This window comes from Plectrocnemia conspersa, unplaced genomic scaffold, assembly GCF_051122295.1.
Source record: "Plectrocnemia conspersa isolate PC_06_02 unplaced genomic scaffold, ASM5112229v1 ptg000008l, whole genome shotgun sequence".
Classification (NCBI taxonomy): Eukaryota; Metazoa; Arthropoda; class Insecta; order Trichoptera; family Polycentropodidae; genus Plectrocnemia; species Plectrocnemia conspersa.
The window spans coordinates 26,508,372-26,527,815 of record NW_028277172.1 but is presented as its reverse complement, the minus strand read 5'-3'; the positions used below and the strand labels follow the sequence as shown (position 1 = coordinate 26,527,815).

Here is a 19,444-nt window from a genome sequence, read left to right as displayed (position 1 = left end):
CAGACCTTACTACAGGTGACCTTACACGAGGTCAACGCGTTACAACGAGCCTTCGCCTGCTAATTTGCTCGTTTTCGAACCAATCGACTATATAGAGATTTGTTGATATACGACTGTTTTATTTTACTTATAAAGTTAATTAAATTAATTCAGATTGTTTTAAAGTGTATATTAAAAACTCATTGTACAAAAAAACTTAAGATATAAAAACCCGTTTCATTGTTATTTAAATTTAATTTAAACAGTTAAACTTTTGCATTTTAATTTAACTGCTTCATTAAAGCAAGTGTTTGTGTTATGGATTTTTCAAGAAAAAAACATTTTACATTTATATTATATATTTGTAGGACTGCCAATCGTAATTTTAGGACTTACATAATTTAGTCGTATACTATTTATTAATTTGTCGGGTTCATCAATTGAACCACCTTTTAATTTAAAATTTGATAACCCCTCCCATTTATAGGAATTAAATCGGTAGAACAGTTTAAAAGCTTCTAGGCAAAATTACAGCCATAAAAATCTAAATATAATTTTATTAAATCGTAAACACTGGTGACAATGACAGTTTCGCAATATAATATACGACAAAAAATGGTATTAAAATGGGACACCACCGCGAGAAAACCTTTTTGCAGACAAAGTAAAAGTACCCGAAATGAATCCGTCGAAAATGACATAAGAAATATATTTATGCATTTGGGACTATAATCTACTCACGCGGCCAAGAACAATTTTTGTAATTCCACCAAAAATCAAATCTCTTATTAAGTGAAACATAGACATTTGCATTTAAACATCCACTTCAGAAATCAAACCATCAGAATTTCAAGAGCTCTTCAACTGTAACTCATTTTAAGTTAAGCAACTTTTGATTATCTAAGACTGCAGAATCCGCCGCTTCTCTCTTCGCATCCCAGACGTCCGGAATCCAGAGCTAAGCTCGCTTCAAAGACGCATGAAGCCCACGGACGCACAAATATGTATAACTAATATATAAAAAATATTAACGAGTTTTATTGTTAAACAAAAATTAAAAAGCAACAAACTTTAACTTGAAAAAAAAATATAAACAATAAAAATGCCATTATATTAAATTGTGAACTTAAATTTAGTGTAAAATAATCTTTTACTTTTACTGTTAAAAACACTTGCAAATAAAAAAGTTAATATTATCTTATTATTTCACACATTTGATATTAAAACACTGCTTTTAAAATATTTTTTATTTTATTATAATTAAATTAAAATTATATTGTGTTTATTGTTTACTTTGACGTATTATTTTATATTAAAGTACCATTAAAGAATAGCTAAAGGACTGTTTTTGTATGGGTAAATAGTTTTCAAGGAAAACGACTAAAAGTCGTAACTCAGTGGACTTTACGGTGGAATATTTCAATGTTTACAAATTCTTTGAAGCGTTATTAAACTTTTGATTTTGTGCAGTGTAACGTTAAATGTACTGCAAAGTACCGCAAAGGACTGTCTATAATATTACTTTTGTTATAAAAGTATAACTTATACAATGAAACCAGTTTAAATACATTAAGAGCAATAACTAACTGCCAAGGAACAAAGTTTAATTTTATCTTTCGGAAAAATCTTGATTTTTATCTATAGAAGAAACAGAAATTTTAATGATAAATACCTTTCATTTTTATGTACATTATAATAACACATGTGCCACAATAAAACAATTCAGTGTACATTAAAAGCTTATAAAAACATAATTTTATTTTATTTATAAGTATAGAATACATACCTAAAATGTATTTGCTCCTTGATTATTAAACATAATAGTGTTATCTTGAATTTATTATATCTGAATAACATACTCAGTTGGCACAGATTTACGCAGTTATAACGCATTGGGCTTACGCCTATTAAATAAAAATTAAAAAAAGTAATGAGAATGGCGGCTTTAAAAAAAATAAAAAACTTGTTACTACATTAAAAAAGTAAAGAAGTATAAAACGTGTGAAAATAAAAATTTTTTTTACTGGCTACATTAAAAATAAAAAAACGCAAAAAAGAAAGGCAAAAATTTTATGTGATAGATATTAAAATATTATAAAAATTTAAATAAAAAAAAAATTATTTACATACATAATTATTGCGAGCTTTGCCATACATAATATTTTTTAACTGGAATCTATTGTATAAATAATATATTAAATTTAATTATATGTATATTATCATTATAATTGAAACATATTAAAACGGTAATTCGTTACCCTTTTAAAAAAATTCTTACATAAAATTAAATATAATTTTTACTTTAAAATGAAAAAGTTTGACATAAATTATCGCAGTTTATTATTAAAAGCTTAAAATTCCTATGGAAAACTAATAATTATATTCATTAAATATATTTTTAAAATTTCTGTGCTTTAAATTTGCGCAGATTTTTATATTATTTTATACAATTTTTAATAATAAAAAAAATTATATCATATATAGCACAATAGTCTTATAAAGTTTTTATATTAAAAATTTAGAAACTGTGATCGTAATATTTGTAAATATATTTTTTTAATAAATACTTAGTATTTATTTAAAATAATAAAAATACTATCGTAAGTCAATAAATGATTAAAATAACGCTATGATTATTTATAATAACTATAAATAAATATAAATATAAATATAATCTAGAGGTGTCTGATAAAATATAAATATAATCTAGAGGTGTCATTTTTAGCTAACGACTACTTTTCATATTGATCTATCATACTTCGCACTTTATTTTATAAAAATCTGCACACATACGAAACATCATAAAAATATGATGAGTCTTATCTTTTTGGGTCACCGCCACTATTTTGAAACCGCGCGTGTTTCGAATAAAAACGCAAGAGGTTCAAGAATCTGTGACAGTTATTTTCCTTTTTCACCAGAGGGATTCTAAAGCAAAAGAAGGAGAAGCAGGAAAAGGAAGAAGAAACCCATATTGACTAAAGGTGTCAAAACGTGAACGGAATGGTTCCTTGCGGTTTTCGGCTCGGTCGAGATTAGTTTTCAATAACCGTATTCCCAGAGTACATTTTCGTATTTCGAAGAAACATTATTATTATCCGATTTCCGCTTTGTATCATATAATGGCATCGGACATATCAAATTTTATTTAATATATCGTTCAACCGTACGACGTTTTGGTTATTAAATAGAAAGGAACTTGGGTTGGAAATGAGAAAATCGCTTCGAAATGTAAAGATTTTTTTATATTTCATCCATTGTGCATAAATAATTGAATGCGGACTAATATATTTTATATTAAAAGTCGTTGTACTAATAATATTATGTATCATATAATCACAAATCAAATTCACATCGTATAAGCTAAGAACAAGTAAAAAAATGTTTCTTCATATCAACATTTCTGCAATCATAATTAATTTTATTATTTAAATAAAACTCATGTAAACTAAAAACATCTGATATCCGATGTAGCGAGTGATACGAGATCTGCAATCAGTCCTTTAATCAAGCTAATGGTGCATCGTATGTACAAATCTGAACAATAACTCATGTTTGGAACTCACTGAATATTTAACCCAAACGAGAACTAAATACTTAAAAAAATGTATGCTACAAAAGATTTTTTTATGTATAGGTTGTACGTAGAACGTTTGTGCAATTAATCTCAGCGACGTGCATTCAGCTGAACAAAGAAAATATATTTTTGTAACGTGAACGTTGCGGTTTTAAGGTATCATAATAAATTCCAGTGTTTAAAATTCTGGACGCTGCCAGACACGTCTGATTATAGCAAAAGTAAAAAATATTATGAAAATGAATTTTTTGTGTTATATATTTTGTGAAATTCAGGATACAGGAAAACATAAATGTCTCGTACAAAGAACATACACGATATTGCGTTATAAAAATATTAACATACATGCATAAAAGGCACGTTTTTATAGGTTAAGGCAAGAGAACTTTAAATATCCGGCGTACAGAGTTTTTTACCCCCGGCCTATATGCTTATTTACTAATATTTTAACATTTAACGCCAACACATTGACCGTAACGCTTTTTAAAATTATATATAAACATAAATAATATATTTCAATTACTAATATAGTAAACTAGTAGTGAATTTTAAATGAGATTTGGACTCTACGACACTATAATGGCAAAATCGATTTTTTTGAAAAATAAACCGCATTTTAAATTTCCAAAAATAAAATCATGAAATGTTTCACTATAATATTTTTTGTTACAAAAATAATAATGCGGCTGAAAATAAATTGCAAGTTTATATATATTTGTGAATGAATATTTTTTTTGTAATATACGTAACAGCAGTTTAAAGAAGTGACTTTCCAGGTTACATGTCGACGCATCTCTAGAGATTTGTATATAAAAATACAAGAGTTTTGCAAAAAACATAAATATAATACGTAGTATTTTTATTACCTTATGTAAAAAAGTCGGGTTTTTAATAAAACATATTCTATTATGTGTTTTAAGCTCAAGAAAAAATGTTTAATTATTACGTATATTATTAATATAATATAATAAGCAAAAATTAGATATACATTTTATAAACATATTTTAGTATATAATTTATATATATATAAGATGCGATTTATTATGTTTATATTAAACTTATAAACAATATTTGTTTTGTTTGAAATTTATTAGGTATTTCCTATATTACTCAATACGTTATATTAAATATGTGTCAAATCGTTACATTAGTGGATTTTACTGAACTATGTCCAAGTTTTAGTCGATCGTGAAGTGTACATTTTTCACAATATCTATATACTTTATCGTCTTGTGTTTGACAAAATTTGTACATTGTCACTTTTTTCAAAATGTTTCTTCTCCTACGCTTTTTTTTATTTCTTTCATTTGCAGAATTCTTCAAAGAACTGATTACTTTTATCACGTCGATTGCTTCAAACAAAACATCGTTTATTTCTGGTTCTACGTTCAATTCTGGAATAGTCGAAATATCATCATCTGTGGTGGAGAATAATTTAGTGTCTTCGTAAGAAATATATCTAATGGATTCCGGTGGTATCGAATATGTTTTTTGTGAATCTGATGAAGGTTCTGGTGGATTCTCATATATTTTTTCTTCTGAAATATTTTTTAATAATCTTGAGAAAGTACTTGATCTTCGGTTAGTATTTTTAATGGCGGTGCTTGTCGTAGGCCAAAAATCATCTAAAATAATAGAAACATATAATTTTATAACTGTCTTAAAAATTGTCTATTCATGTATTAGATGTATTAGTCTTAAGAAAAAAGTAATAGTTAAGTTTATTTAATATACTATTTAAAAATATATCACCAAAAATTTAATATAAATAAATTATTAATTACAGATTGTAAATAACTATTAAAAAATATAATAATTTGAGATAAAAACAAAGTACCTTATTCAAATATTTAATCTATTATTTAAATTATATAAAGTAATAAGAAATTTTTACATATTCACTTCAAAATTTTTAATAATCAATTTAAAAAAGTTATAAAAGTAATTTTATAGAGTTTCATTATTATAAATTGAACATTTTCACAGTGAAAGTAATTAAAAAAATTGAAATATGATTTAATCTTGCTTTATAAATATTATAGTATTTGTATATATTTGCGTATATCACCAAACTATAAACATATACATTATTATTAATGCATTGCATTAATATTGTAAATATTTTTATTTAATTTGTTTTTTAATATATCGTAAAGTTTGCCTAAGGGAGCGCTATCAAATCACTCTATAAAAAAGTGGGCTCTGATCCAATAAAAGTTGGAAACCTATAATTTAGATACAAACATGTCGCATAAAAACATTCAAAGGGACGAGCTGTTTACAAAGTTTAATGATCTGCATCCGGGTGATTACTTCTATGACACTTGTACGTCCCGCATATACTTTACAATATAGGTGTTTATTTGATTTAAATAAATAAATGTTGCTAACTAGTTGTAGGTATGTTTTATGAAACGTTCGAGTTTAGTGTAAAATGAATTATATTCAACAAATGAATTAAAAATAAATAAAAAAATTATAAATAGTGAATCAAGTTTTGATATCTATTTAATTATTAATAGTCAAGTTCAGGACCTTAATATTTTTACCTAAAATTTTATTTAAAATTAATATATTGATATATCTAAAAAAAAAGTTAAATTTTTTTTTTGAATTTGTGTACTATCTTATAATATAAAATTACCATCGCTGCTGCTGTTATTGAGCGTTGCCAGTATTTCGTCAGAGTTTGCTTGCAGAGTCTGAAATATGAAGCGTAGAAAGCATATATAACAAACAACAATAATCAATTTTAAACGTCATTCGAACAAACTTCGAGGCTGGAAGTGGAAATGTTTTAAAAAGCCGTTATGAGATTTCGCATCGAAGAATTCAATTCGTGGCACGAAAAGGAAAAACTTCGCCGCCTCTCAAATTGATTTCGCACGAAGAGAAAATAATGTAAAAAGCGAAACACGCAAACGAGACGATTCTACGCCCACTCTTCGGCTCGTATTATTTTTGTGAAGACGAAGGAAAAAATCACATAATATAATACCTGTTCTCTTTCGCTCTGCCACATTACGCACGCGTTCAAGTACAACCGAATCGGAGAGACGACTGAGAAGAACGACAAACGAATAAGGAGTATTGTCACAGCTTTGCATTATAAACACGTACTGAATGGTTCAAATTAAAAAAAAACATTTGACGCTAAATGAAATTGATAAATCTGAATATTATAAATATATTAATACTTGATATATTATAAAATAATAATTTGAATAAATCTGTCATTGTAGCCCAATGCGTTACAACGGGTAAATCTGTAGTAATGAATACCTACAAGTATCGCTTTTAACAAATAAGATGTACGGATTTAAAATAATATATTCGATACTAACAGTATTTTATTTTGTAATACCGGTATTACCGATGCTCAATACCGGTATTGATACTACTTGTATTGCAATCCCTAATAATTATATAAATTATTAAATTAATAGTCTATGAGAAAAATTAAAAAGCACGAGTATTTAAGTTTACATCTAATAAAATATTTTTTAATGAACGAAATACGATGTTTGAAATTTAATAATATCTTTTTACGATTCTTATCTATTTTTTACAATCCATCTTAAGTGGATAGTAAACAGGCTCTATGACATATTTTTTTTAAGTAAGACTTACTGCAAGCTAATTGGGGTGATCTTTTAGTCCCTCATACGGAGCTGACATCAAAGTCTTGACGTATGACCTAATTGCGTATAATTGGGGCGTTAGTTAACATTCCAAGACACTTGGACTGGAATCTCTTTATTATATTTATGTGCAGAGAGGCATTTTAAAGAGAGCTCTGACCTGTGGCCTACAAGCCCGTGCAGTTTCATTGATACCTAGTCGTTTTATTTTGTTGAAAAAATGTTTCTGCAAGGTCTGCCAGCGTTTTTTGTATCAGAAGGTTTTATGATATGGTTGATAACATAACACATCATATAGTAATAAATAATTTAAATTTAAAAAATAGATACCTCATATACTGTTTACTGTTTTTCACTCAAATATACTCCAAAGGATGTGCCTGAATATCCGAAATGTAAGGAGCGGACCAACACCGAATATTAACAACGAAGGACATCAAATGTTTTATTTTAACACGACATACAATACACAAAATGCTTTTCTTTTAAAATATATCGATTAAAATGAGGCGTCCAAAGAATAATAAATATCAAGGAAAGCAATTTCAAAGAAAATTCTTTGTTAGAAACCTTCATTGTAAAAAAGTTTTCGTGTGTCAAACAGCATTTTAAAATATATCACATAACTAAAAAAAGAGTAAGAACTATAGCTGAAACCTTTGATGAAGGTGGCATGCGTTCTTCTGAAAAACATGATAGGAAAACTCCGATTTATAAAGAAAAGCGGGACAGCGTTGTTAAGTTAATTTATTCATTGCAATGTATTGAGTCACATTACTGCAGAAATAAATGAAGAGATGCTCTTTAAAACGTTTTTAAGAAAACATTACGCTGTCGCTTTGCATAAAAATTTATTAAAATTTAAAGAAAAATGTATTATTCTATATTTTATTCAAGATAATCATGAAAAAATGGTTAACCAAGGCAAAAAAGCTGGATTTTTATTTTTCTTTCAAATTACATAAAAACCAGTTGATCACTGAGTTTTAACCGGCTAAGAATTTATTTTGTAAGATTTGTTAAAATGATTGACAATTTGGCGTTTCTGTATTGTTCCATTGTTGAAGTTTTTCAAAGCTTACGTATCCTTTCGAATACGAAATTTGGTCGAATAATTTATTTTACAGTACCAGATATTCGTTTTCAGTCAGATATTTGTTCATGAAAACAATTATTTCTTCTATGTTTTACAGTCTATTTGACGTTTAAAAATATTTCATTTTAAATGAGTAATTTTCTAAAATGTTTATCTCATATTTCCATATTTCCGTTTTAAATTAAATTTATTAAAATAGTGCTTAAAATTTGTGGTAAAAATATAGAATCGATTTTTGATTTAAATTTAAAAATAAGATCAATATTTTTATCTGAAATTTCTACAATTGTTCTTTTCTATCCTACAATTATTTTGATAGAATTATGAAATACTAATTCTTGTATTTAAAGGAATTGTTGTTCAAGTTTGGCCTGTTCATTAAAAAAGATTTTTTTGAAACTGTTCAACACTTATTAATTGCAAAAAAATTTAAAGGATTCAATAATTGTAACACTCTTTCAACTGCGGGTAGTAAAGCTAGCCATCTTGTTTTGGATATCCCTAATAATCGCTCATATTCTACTTCTGTGTCAATACTAAATTCCTTCACAATTTCAACTCGAACTGTGTAATGTAAAAGTGACTTTAGATTTTGGAAATTATTCCTTCAATGTCTAAAAGATCTTCATAAGTATATTCAAAATCTCTATTTTGCATTAAAAATTCAAGTCTATATCTTCAAAAGGAACAAAATACTAGCGTTAAATATATGCCAAGTTGCATAAAAGCTCGTATGGGGGCCCGGTCAATTTACAATAAATAAAGCTTTTGAACACTTTTTGCATACGACATTTTTCAGTAGGATTTCATTTTGCAAAGTAATGACACTTTAAATTTTTACATTGGCCGCCATTTTGTAAAAAAATTTCTTATACAAAACGTATAGGGGGTGCTCGGTAGTTCTATACGATACTAAAAATTTAATTTTTAATCTTAAAAACCAAGCAGTTAAGAGCGTTAACTCTTCTGAAAGTCTCAAAATGGCTCGTATGGCGGTCCGATCGAACTGATACATTGCTTGTTTTGAAGCAAAAAACTATTTTTTTATATTTTATTTGGATGTAGTTTAGGCTTTTAAACGTTTCATGTATAGCAATCTTTTCGTTAAAATTTAAACCTACTGAGTTACGAGTGCTTAAATTTTTATACTTGTCGCCATTTTGCAAAAAATTGACACATTGGATTTTGCTAACAATCATACACAGGTTGCTTAAGTTTTCTATACTGTAACAAAAATTGCACTTTAAACATGTATAAATAAGCTCACACTGACCTTAACTATATTGCAAGTCATATGAGCGTATGTATGGTGGGTCGATCGACTCATAACACTAAACGTGTTTTGGAAAAAAAAAACTTTTTTAAACGGTATCGTAATTACATTCAAAAGCTCTATTTCGTATCAAAAATTCAAGTCTATATCCTTAAAAGAAACCAAATACGAGCGTTAACTATATGCCAAGTCACATAAAAGCACGTTCGGGGGCCCGATCAATATACCGTAATACTCGTTTTTTATTTAAAAAAAAATTAAAAATTGTTTTAAAATGCAAATTAAGTTTCTAAACACTTTTTGCATACAACATTTTTCAATAGGATTTGATTTTGCAAAGTTATGACACTTTGTATTTTTACATTGGCTGCCATTTTGTAAAAAAAAATTATATATTTTTTTCATATAAAACGTATAAGGGGTGCACGGTAGTTCTATATGATACTAAAAATTTAATTTTTAATCTTTAAAACCAAGCAGTTAAGAGCGTTAATTCTTCTGAAAGTCTCAAAATGGCTCGTATGGGGGTCCGATCATCCGATCGATTTTTTTATGATAAGCTCTTTGTTTTATTCATTATTTTTGTACAAATTTCATTTTGTTTTTTTTTAATTTAATTAATATTTCAAGATTTTACATATTTGTATTTTTTTTATAATTAAATTAATTTATAGTAAGATGGATCGAAATGTATTATATGTATTTTTGTATGGATAGCATATGTCAATTTAGAGTTTCAAGAGTGAATGATATCTTCTGAAAATTTGTGATCCTCATGGGTATTTTTTTCTGAGAATTTTTCAATATATAGGGAAAATATATTACGAAAAAGGCTTTCTATCAGTAATAAGGTTTTCCAACTATATCTAACTGAGCTAAAAGAGATATTTTATAGTCGAAAGGAATCTTAATTTATGGATTTTATAATTTAGAAACAGTTTTATTTTATGCTCAGCATCTAGCAATGTTCATACTGATTCTTTTATATAAAATAAAAATATTCATATTTATTATGTGATTATCATCTTAAAATATTTTGTGAATAGATAATCCCATCAAGATTTTGCGGATTATAATTTAAAATAATTGATATGAATTAATACATCAGAATATTATTTTAAATAGCTTTATAAATATATAAATACTATTTTATATAAAATATATATCCTGATATTATTTAGCACTTAATCGCACATTTTCGTAAAGAGATTTACAGATGAGCAATCTGACGATTTAATCCTATGATCCAGCTTCTTCATCTATAAGGTTCACCACTTTTGACATGTTTATGTAAAAAGCATATATTCTATAGCTGATTTGGGTAGATTTGTGTTAATTTTGCTGTAGAGTAACGAACTGAAACATCTTCCTTCGCTATGGCAAATAAAGTATATTTTTTAAATGACAAATCCGCCATAAAACGTGATATATGCGGTAGTAACCGCATTAAGCGTTACTGATATATACTTAGTCTGTTCAAATAGTTTCCGAACTTTTCTAAATTTTTTTTGTTTTCAAGTACATAAAGTTAGGTCAACGTTACGTTGATTTTTCAATAAATTATATGCTATTTTACTTGACAAGATACATGTATTTGTGATATGTAAAGAGTGCGTGTAATTAAAAATTGCCCATAATAATAGTCTAGCAAGTCAATAAAAAATGTGATCAATTGTTGGGTTAATAGATTAAATATTTTATCTATATGGTATCTGGCGGAGAAGGAGTTCCTCAGAATCACTTAGAAACGTTTGATGCGAATTAAATAAAAGTCGATGTTTTTTTTTGACATTTTTTGCTCATTGATGTGTCTTTTTGAGAACGCAATAATTGCAGTAATTTAAAGGAAATCACGATATTTTAAAATATTGGATCGGAACAGCCTGGTCGCCATCTTGTTTCAAAGTAACAAGTTTACAAATAATAAAAAAAATTGTTACTTCACTAAAATATAAAAACTGAGCACACTATAACTGCCGTAATTTTTATGATATTATTATTGGATTTATTCTAAATATATATAGATAGATAAAAATATTAGCTAAGATCTTAAAAATATCTTAGCTTAGTTCGTTAACCAACTTAATCCGTCATCTAGTTTCAAAGTTATGGTTATAAAAATAATATTAAATCGTTACTACGTTGAAAACAATACAATTAAAATAAATCTCTTTTTAAACCCTTAAACGGTTTAAAAAAGATAATAAAATAATATATAAATGAAATAGAAAACGTTTTTCACACATAATTATATAAATAATTTTTTTTTTCAACATATTCTGACCGGATTATTTTATTTTTAATGCTTGAATCTTTCAATATTTTTCAGAGAGTTTCACATTTGTTCATTCAATTATTATTTTATTTACAATAATAGAAATGAACTCATGCTATTAAATCGTAAAAAATTGAACACCACTGTGGGAAAACTTTTACTAGCTTTAATCTCAAAGTACCTGTCATAAATAAAAAAAGGTTAAAATTTCACAAGGTTCACTAAAAAAAAAAACATATGCGTTCAGAATCGCACTCAAAACTGATGTAATAAATTGAATAAATAAATAGTAATTTATTTATATAGTATTCACCACCTTTTTATAAATTATCGTTTCACTAAGAAGAGAAATACAAAAAAATCGAGGGAGCTATGGATATAAATACAGTAACACATGAGACCAAGAATGATTTTGCCTAAATTTGCTTATGGACTTTCCTTCAGACGCTTTGTCAAGGAACTGCATTAAAACTTTATCAGATAGTAACACTTGAACTTTTACTTCGTTGTTCAAGGCATAATATTTATTTATTTAAATTAAATTAGGAGCATCATCTATTTAACTTTGTGACCATTTTAGTGAAAGATACAAGTTAAGACGAAATAATGCGGTCCAAGAAAAGAGAAAATCTTAAAGAGTAGATATTCGAAAGCTTTCTAGTCTGGACCTTAATCAAAAGGAGGCCGACAAAACTTTAAGTCATTGAAGATAAATAAAGCCGCCGCTTCTCTCTTCACATGCACTCCACAGACGCATCAACGAAAAATATTTATATTTTTTTGCGCAATAAATTATGTAATGAAATAACAACAAACATTCTTTAAAAAAATAAATCAGTTATTTTTCATAATGAATTATCTGCATATTTGTATTAAAAAAAACCGACGATAAGCGTATTATTACTTCATAATATATTAAATATGTGTGTTTTAAAAGTAATAAACAGTGTATTTTACAGATAAATAAATAAAATAGTTAACATTCAATCTATTTTAAAAGAAAATATTTTATTAAAAATATATTCAATATATTTTATTATATTAATTTAACGCACAATAATATAATGTTCGAAAACTTTACGAGCTTGCAGTTGCTCCTTTTAATATACGACTATAGAAAAAAAATATTGTGACCCTTAGTACTTAACCCAGTCGTCGAATCCCTAGGGGCATTTTTGCGTTGTTTTTACGGCCTATCTTCAGAGACAGTCTAGAACCTATGAGCTCAGATTTAAATTTATTATAATTAATACCGATGCCATGATTTATTTGCGTTCGGCTAATCTGTTCGATATTTCAGGTGATTTAAAGGGTTGATTTTTTCCTGGCGAGGGTTCTCAATGGAAATATTTTCGCCCCAGACCTATGTCAAAATCTGATAAGGGTTTTTGCCAATACACTTCGGGCGGGAGTAGTTTTCGCTCTAAGTCTCTCTCCATGACAAATTTTAATGAATTTCGCCTTTGAAATTCTTTTTTGTACCTTCTTCACGTTCGCAGACATTCAAATCTTTCATTTACAGGCTGCGTGCAAAGATAGGCGTATTGTGGTGTTTATTTATGTTCGGGGTATAATGGCTTGTTCGTGTGAAGATAACATGCGAGTATTATGTCACAAAATTATAACATATTACATGTTCAATTTTATAAAAATATAAAATCTTTACATTATTATTGTTTCAGTACATGGTATTCAAAAATAAAATAACATTACTAACTTATTTAAATCTATATATAAAGAATAATAAATTTAAGCGTAATAATAATAATAATAATTAAATAGAAAAGTTTTGTATAAGGTAGCAGAATTCAAAGCAAGGTTCTCTATGGTTCGTTTTTTGTAATTTATTTTCTTTAAGGTATCTATAAAATTTAATTAAAATAGTGCTAACAATGTTAGTTTAGAGCTGAAAACGTAAACTTATTACGTGATTCAACACTTTATGTTTTGATATGTTTTATTGAATTTGCGGATACAGTTTTATAAATATACTTTAGTAAGCTCTTTGTAGATAAAACCGCTTGATTAAAATTAAGCGCAAACATAATGTAATTTAATACATTTTTTTTATGAGAAGCATTCGAGTGTTCTCTTGATTTATTTTTTAATAATACCGACTCTGGATGAAAATTAAAAATGCCCCATTCACCAATACGTCCCAGAAACGTTTTTGTGTCGTCTAATGCAATTATAACGTTTCAATCTCGTTCGCGAAACTTTATTAAAGCGAAGAAAATGGATTAACAATAAAGTCGAGCAATAGAAAAGGCGTTTAGCCACAACAATGAATCAATCAGCCGTTGAAAATTTACATCTTTTGTGCGAACACTCGCTATATTGATTAAATACAATATAAAGCGTGTAATATTGTTAATTTAATATTTTTAAGTAATATATGTATACATAAATTAAATTATATATTTACTATGACGTAACGAGTTCTGAAAATAAGTTCATTATATTTTTTAAAGGCAGTCTATCTCTGTGTGTACTAACACATTTTTATAGGGCCAAAAATATTATTTACAAATGATTAAAATTGTATATTTTAGGTAGAAGCAAAGTTGTGACGGTAAACGGAAATTAATACACACCAGTTTGTATTACGCAGATATTCTTTAGGGGTTGTACTTGAGACCTTTAATATATATTTATTTTTAAAGATCTGACAGTAAAATAGAAATGTCTAAACTTGATTTATATGTTACTATATAGTTAAAGTTAGTAAAACTGATATTGGTTTCAATAATGTACAAAAAAATGTGTATTTCTATAACGAAAAAAATAAGAGTAATTAAAATTTATGTTTTATAAATTTTTTATGAATTAAATTAAAAGATTGTAACTCAGATTAAAAAATATGTAGAAAAATGTCCTTGAATTGAAATAATATAAATAGAAAAAAAAAACTAATTTACCATTTTTTTGTATACATATATCTATCTAAATTTTTACGGCATATTAAAATTTACGTAAAAAAACGAGACGTTTTAATAAAATGCTTATCACAACAACATCAATTACAATATTTTTTATTAACAAATTAGCATAATTTTTGTAGCGATTTGTTAAGCAAATGTTTTTAATATTTGGCAAAAAACTGTATTTATAATGTGGAATTAAAATTGCAAACTTTTTACTATATTTTGCATTTTTTATTAAATCAAATCGATTTTATTTTAAGACATTATTTAAAAAAAAGTAAAACAATGCAACTTATTATTTCTCCACGTGTCAGAAAAAAATATTGTTTAGTTATGTATTTAATTTACAATACCTAAACCATCGGTTTATTTGAAGAATTAAAAATTTTAAAACTGGTAAAATTTGCACTCGTTTTCTGTTTCTTATACTCAAGTATTTTATATGTTCGTTTACAAAAGCAATGATGCATATATAAGCTCAAAGACCGATTAGGTGGTTTTGTCAAACTCCGCCTCTCTTATGTCCGCGTGATCCCTAATGTACAAAACCATTGTGGTCACTTTCCAATTACCACGAAAATAACTAATAACAGTAACTATTTGCATTGCGTCAATAAAGTTGAGAAATTTTGGTTACAATAATTAATTTTTATTACTTTTGAAAGTCTGTGTCTTGGTCTTTTATATAAAAAATTATCTTAAATGTCTTTGTTTACAAATGACACTTTTTATTGAGCAATTACTAAAGAATTTATATAAAATAAATAAGTATTTTGTAGCGATTTATACATCAAAATATATCAAAAGATACGCACATCTGCATGGAATACGCGCAACTCTCACGAGCGGTGCCATTGAGACGTGTGCGTGTCATCTTCTGATCCTACCAACGTACGTAGTGTGGGCATAGCGGTTTCATGCCACCATATTTATAAGGCGGTACTAAAACTGAATCAGACGCATTTGAACAACTATTATGCTTTAAAGACTTTGCCCTTGTGTTACATTAAGTGTTAACCCTGACACTAAAAACTGGCAACCATAACACAAAAAATAAATCAATTAATCAGAATTATTGATGACATTTTAATAAGCTAAAGAATCTGATAATATATGTATAAGACAACAACAAAAATTATCGTTCCACCCCAAATCATCTGCATTGGTCAAGAAATAAAAAAATAGATCGAAATTTGACCCTTCGGATGTGGATTAGAGGACGCGAAGAGAGAAGCGGCAACTTATACGATCTTTGCTAGTCTTATATTGGCTAAATTTAGTACGAACTTATGTTCAAAGTTCAAGTAAGAAATGTCTAAAAAGCTTTGTGAGCCAAATCCAGTGAGTCATTGACTCCTAGTCGTTTTATAACATTTTATGTGTACCTTTAACGACCCTTAAACGACGGTTTGGTATTTTTTCCACCTCACGTAAACTTATTCTCACAACATCCGCTTTAATACATTTTTGTCAATTTCCTGTTTAAGTAAATTGTTATTTATTGATTTATATTAAAATTAAAATAATATTAGTGATAAATAATACTGATTTAAAATGTTATGTATCACAAATGTATTAATTAAGTCACTGCCCTATAACAGAAAGTTTAAGATCTTGGATTATGTCGTTAATTATTATTTTGCTGTGCTTTTGAAAACATTGTGTTCTTTGAAAAGGGTGATTAAAATTTTAGTTTTCTTTAAAAAAATTGTATTGAAACGTCCTCGCTTCTGAAATTGGATGATGCGTTTTTATTTCGTTTTTTTTTTTATAACATATTATTAGAATTTATATATTAAAGTGCTTTTTAAAAAAATTCTAACAATTTTTTATAGTTTCTTAAATAAATTAATTGTAATAGTATATTTTAATAATGTATTTTAACACTTTTCCGCTATTAGATTTTTACCAAAAAGTACTAAGAAATTTACTTATGATACTCATTGTATATTATTTGGCTTTTGCGATTTTTTAAATTAATACAAAGGTTTCAATATTTTTTATAAAATTCTTACTATTGAATTTAAACTTATTATTTTTCATAAAAATCATATGCATTTATTTGAATAAAAAAAACATTGTATAATTATATAGTTTTAAATTTATTATTTATTTAGTTATATATGTAAATATATAACTATCTGGGATACTTCAAGACAGTGAAAGATCGACACTATTTGGTAAATTCCAAACATCATATATGTATATATTTGACAAACCCCATCAACACACAATTAGATATATCAAGTGACTCGTCAATATAAAAATAATATAAACATAAAATGAAATATTTTGGTCCATTTCGCACAAAATAAATATAAAAATATAACAACTCCTATAGTAGGATGGTGTTAGTCAAGCGTGCGTGAGTTTTGGATAAAAGTGGAGGTTGTGACGCTCACTGATATACAGCGAAACTTCTCAAAGGGATAAGTAGCGAGTTTCCTCAATGGAACAAAGAAACACACATGCATTAAAAAATAAATTATACTATTTAAGTATTTTTTATGGTTTATTAATGTTTTATTTGTATTTATTTAGCTATAATAAAAATTTTATAATATTAATATTATTTTTTCATTATCAAGACATATGACAATGTTCGGTTGAGTTACTCCAAATGTCCTTTGTAATAATCCATTGTATTAAGGGTAGCACATGATTTTGTCTGTCTCAAATTCATACGGGTTCGTCGCTGAGGTCAGACCTTAATCACGATAATTCGTACAGACAATCTTTGATTAATGCACACACCCATACGGAGAGACTTTCTAATCTAAAGGATAAGAATAGGCTTCCGCTGTATTCAAACTTGAATGATTAATTAATTAAGAGTGAATAATTACGGTGAACTTTTCGCCAACAGACAAACCGTAAATGGCATCTCAATTCAAAGTTTAAATCGAGTTAATCCTTTTTTTAAATTACCTCGTTTGCAAATGGTATGATATCTTTTAATGAAGTTTTTTTAAATAAAATATAATAAAAATATCATTTTACATTTTTGTAACGAAGAGATTTTGTATCCGGCACGTAGATGAATCAACTAACAACCCGCTCACATCACAACTTGTTGATCACATTACAGTTTCCGGTTCCATTGCGACCGGCACACGTTCAACATGATTCCTAAAGCATACCAACATATTCAATTACTCGATCAAACGATGCACTCGGCAAAGCGACGTCTCACAATACAGAAGCGTTTCATCGTCAAAGTGTTGTTCTACCATTTCCACATCTGGTTGCTAAAACGTACCTTCGAGATCCACGGCACATGCAGAATCCTTAAAAGGGATATTTTATATTCGGAGTACGTGATCGCGTTGAGCAAACGAGAGTTTGAAATATGCGATTTGGATTGATTCCAGCGGTGGATGCATCGCATTGGTATTGTTTTTCGATTTGACAAGAATGGGCATAAAATATTAAACGTGTGTGCGGGGCGTTTGAAACGTGTGAAAGATTTATGGAGCAATAGGAAGATAAATGTGTTAGGATACGTGTTACAAAACGTCTTGCGACTAGCTACAAATTTTTTTATAAAATTATTGGTACTACATTATTATATTATTCTTAAATTTAAATCATTACAGTGTACGTCATTTTAATACAAATTAAAATAAAACATACATGGTAATAATCATATTACAAAAAAATCGTGTTGCATGCAAAAATAAAGCTGCACCTACCCACATACATTATTACAGCTCATAAGAAACTAGAGGCCTTTTGTAAACAAAACATTCTTAATAGTCACATTAGTTAAGAACAAGGGATGCAATCGCGACTCTCTAGTAAAAATACCCCGAAAAAATGGTTACACAACCATTCAAAGAAAAAAGTTTCTAAGCTCCTGAAGAATGATAAGTTCATGACAAACTTTTCCGAATGTTTTTTGAAAATAAGTATAGATTTTAAAATCATGGTACTTTGTTACCGCCTTTGAAAGGCACAAGAGGTTAATGACCGTGGAACGAAGCGGACGAAAACCGTGTTTTTGGTAAAAAAAAATATGAAACAACTTTGCTTTTTCGTGTTCTTTTAGAACTGTTAAGCAAGTTAAACAAGTTTTAGGTAATCATACTTTATGTAAAAAATGTCATCTTCATATATGGCTAAAGCAAACTATAGATAAAATTATTTGATAATACAATTACAAAAATAAATAAAGCGTTCCAACGTATGCACTATAGTCGTATCTCTTCATTGAAAAGCAATGGTCACAAAATGCAAATAATTAAAATATAAAACCGTACATAAAGTATTCTAGAAAATAAACATAAAATCCAAAAGTGAATTTGGGTCACGATTTTTATCCATAAAAAATAGCAAGAAAGGAAGTATTTCAAAGACCATTTTTTATTTATTTATGTACATTACCACTAGTAGAATAAAGGCAAATAGTTCTTATATAATGAGCAAATACACACAGGATGCAGATAGACAAATAGACTCAAATTACAGTCCAAAGACAATGAAAAAAAGTACTAGCACGAAATTGCATTATATAAAAAAGTTCGCCTCTAGCGCTCATTATTAAAATTAGCAGCGAGATAATGCAATTTTATTACGGGTGCCCATTTATGGGTTTCAAGAAAAAAAACTGCATCCATGTTATAAATGCTCTATCTGATGAGACCTAGCTTTCCGAACGTGGAGTGTATGAAAAAAGAGGA

At 27.5% G+C, this 19,444-nt stretch overlaps 1 protein-coding gene across 3 annotated transcripts in view; it reads right to left on the bottom strand.

Moving 5' to 3' along the window:
* Positions 1 to 4,531: 4,531 nt before the first annotated feature.
* The window catches only part of LOC148233578 (uncharacterized), a 243,616-nt gene continuing 228,703 nt past the window's right edge, over positions 4,532 to 19,444 (bottom strand). For 2 of the 3 annotated variants that reach the window (XR_015810551.1, XM_088191076.1), the window contains 2 exons: positions 6,201 to 6,258; positions 4,532 to 5,181 (listed from right to left, as the gene is read on the bottom strand). Coding sequence is in view for 2 of the 3 variants with exons in the window: in XM_088191076.1 (XP_088047202.1) it covers positions 4,691 to 5,181; positions 6,201 to 6,258 (549 nt within the window). In the remaining variant the exon portion in view is untranslated. Of the gene's footprint in view, positions 5,182 to 6,200; positions 6,259 to 6,554; positions 6,647 to 19,444 lie in introns of those variants that run through there. The other variant, XM_088191077.1, reaches the window with a different exon arrangement.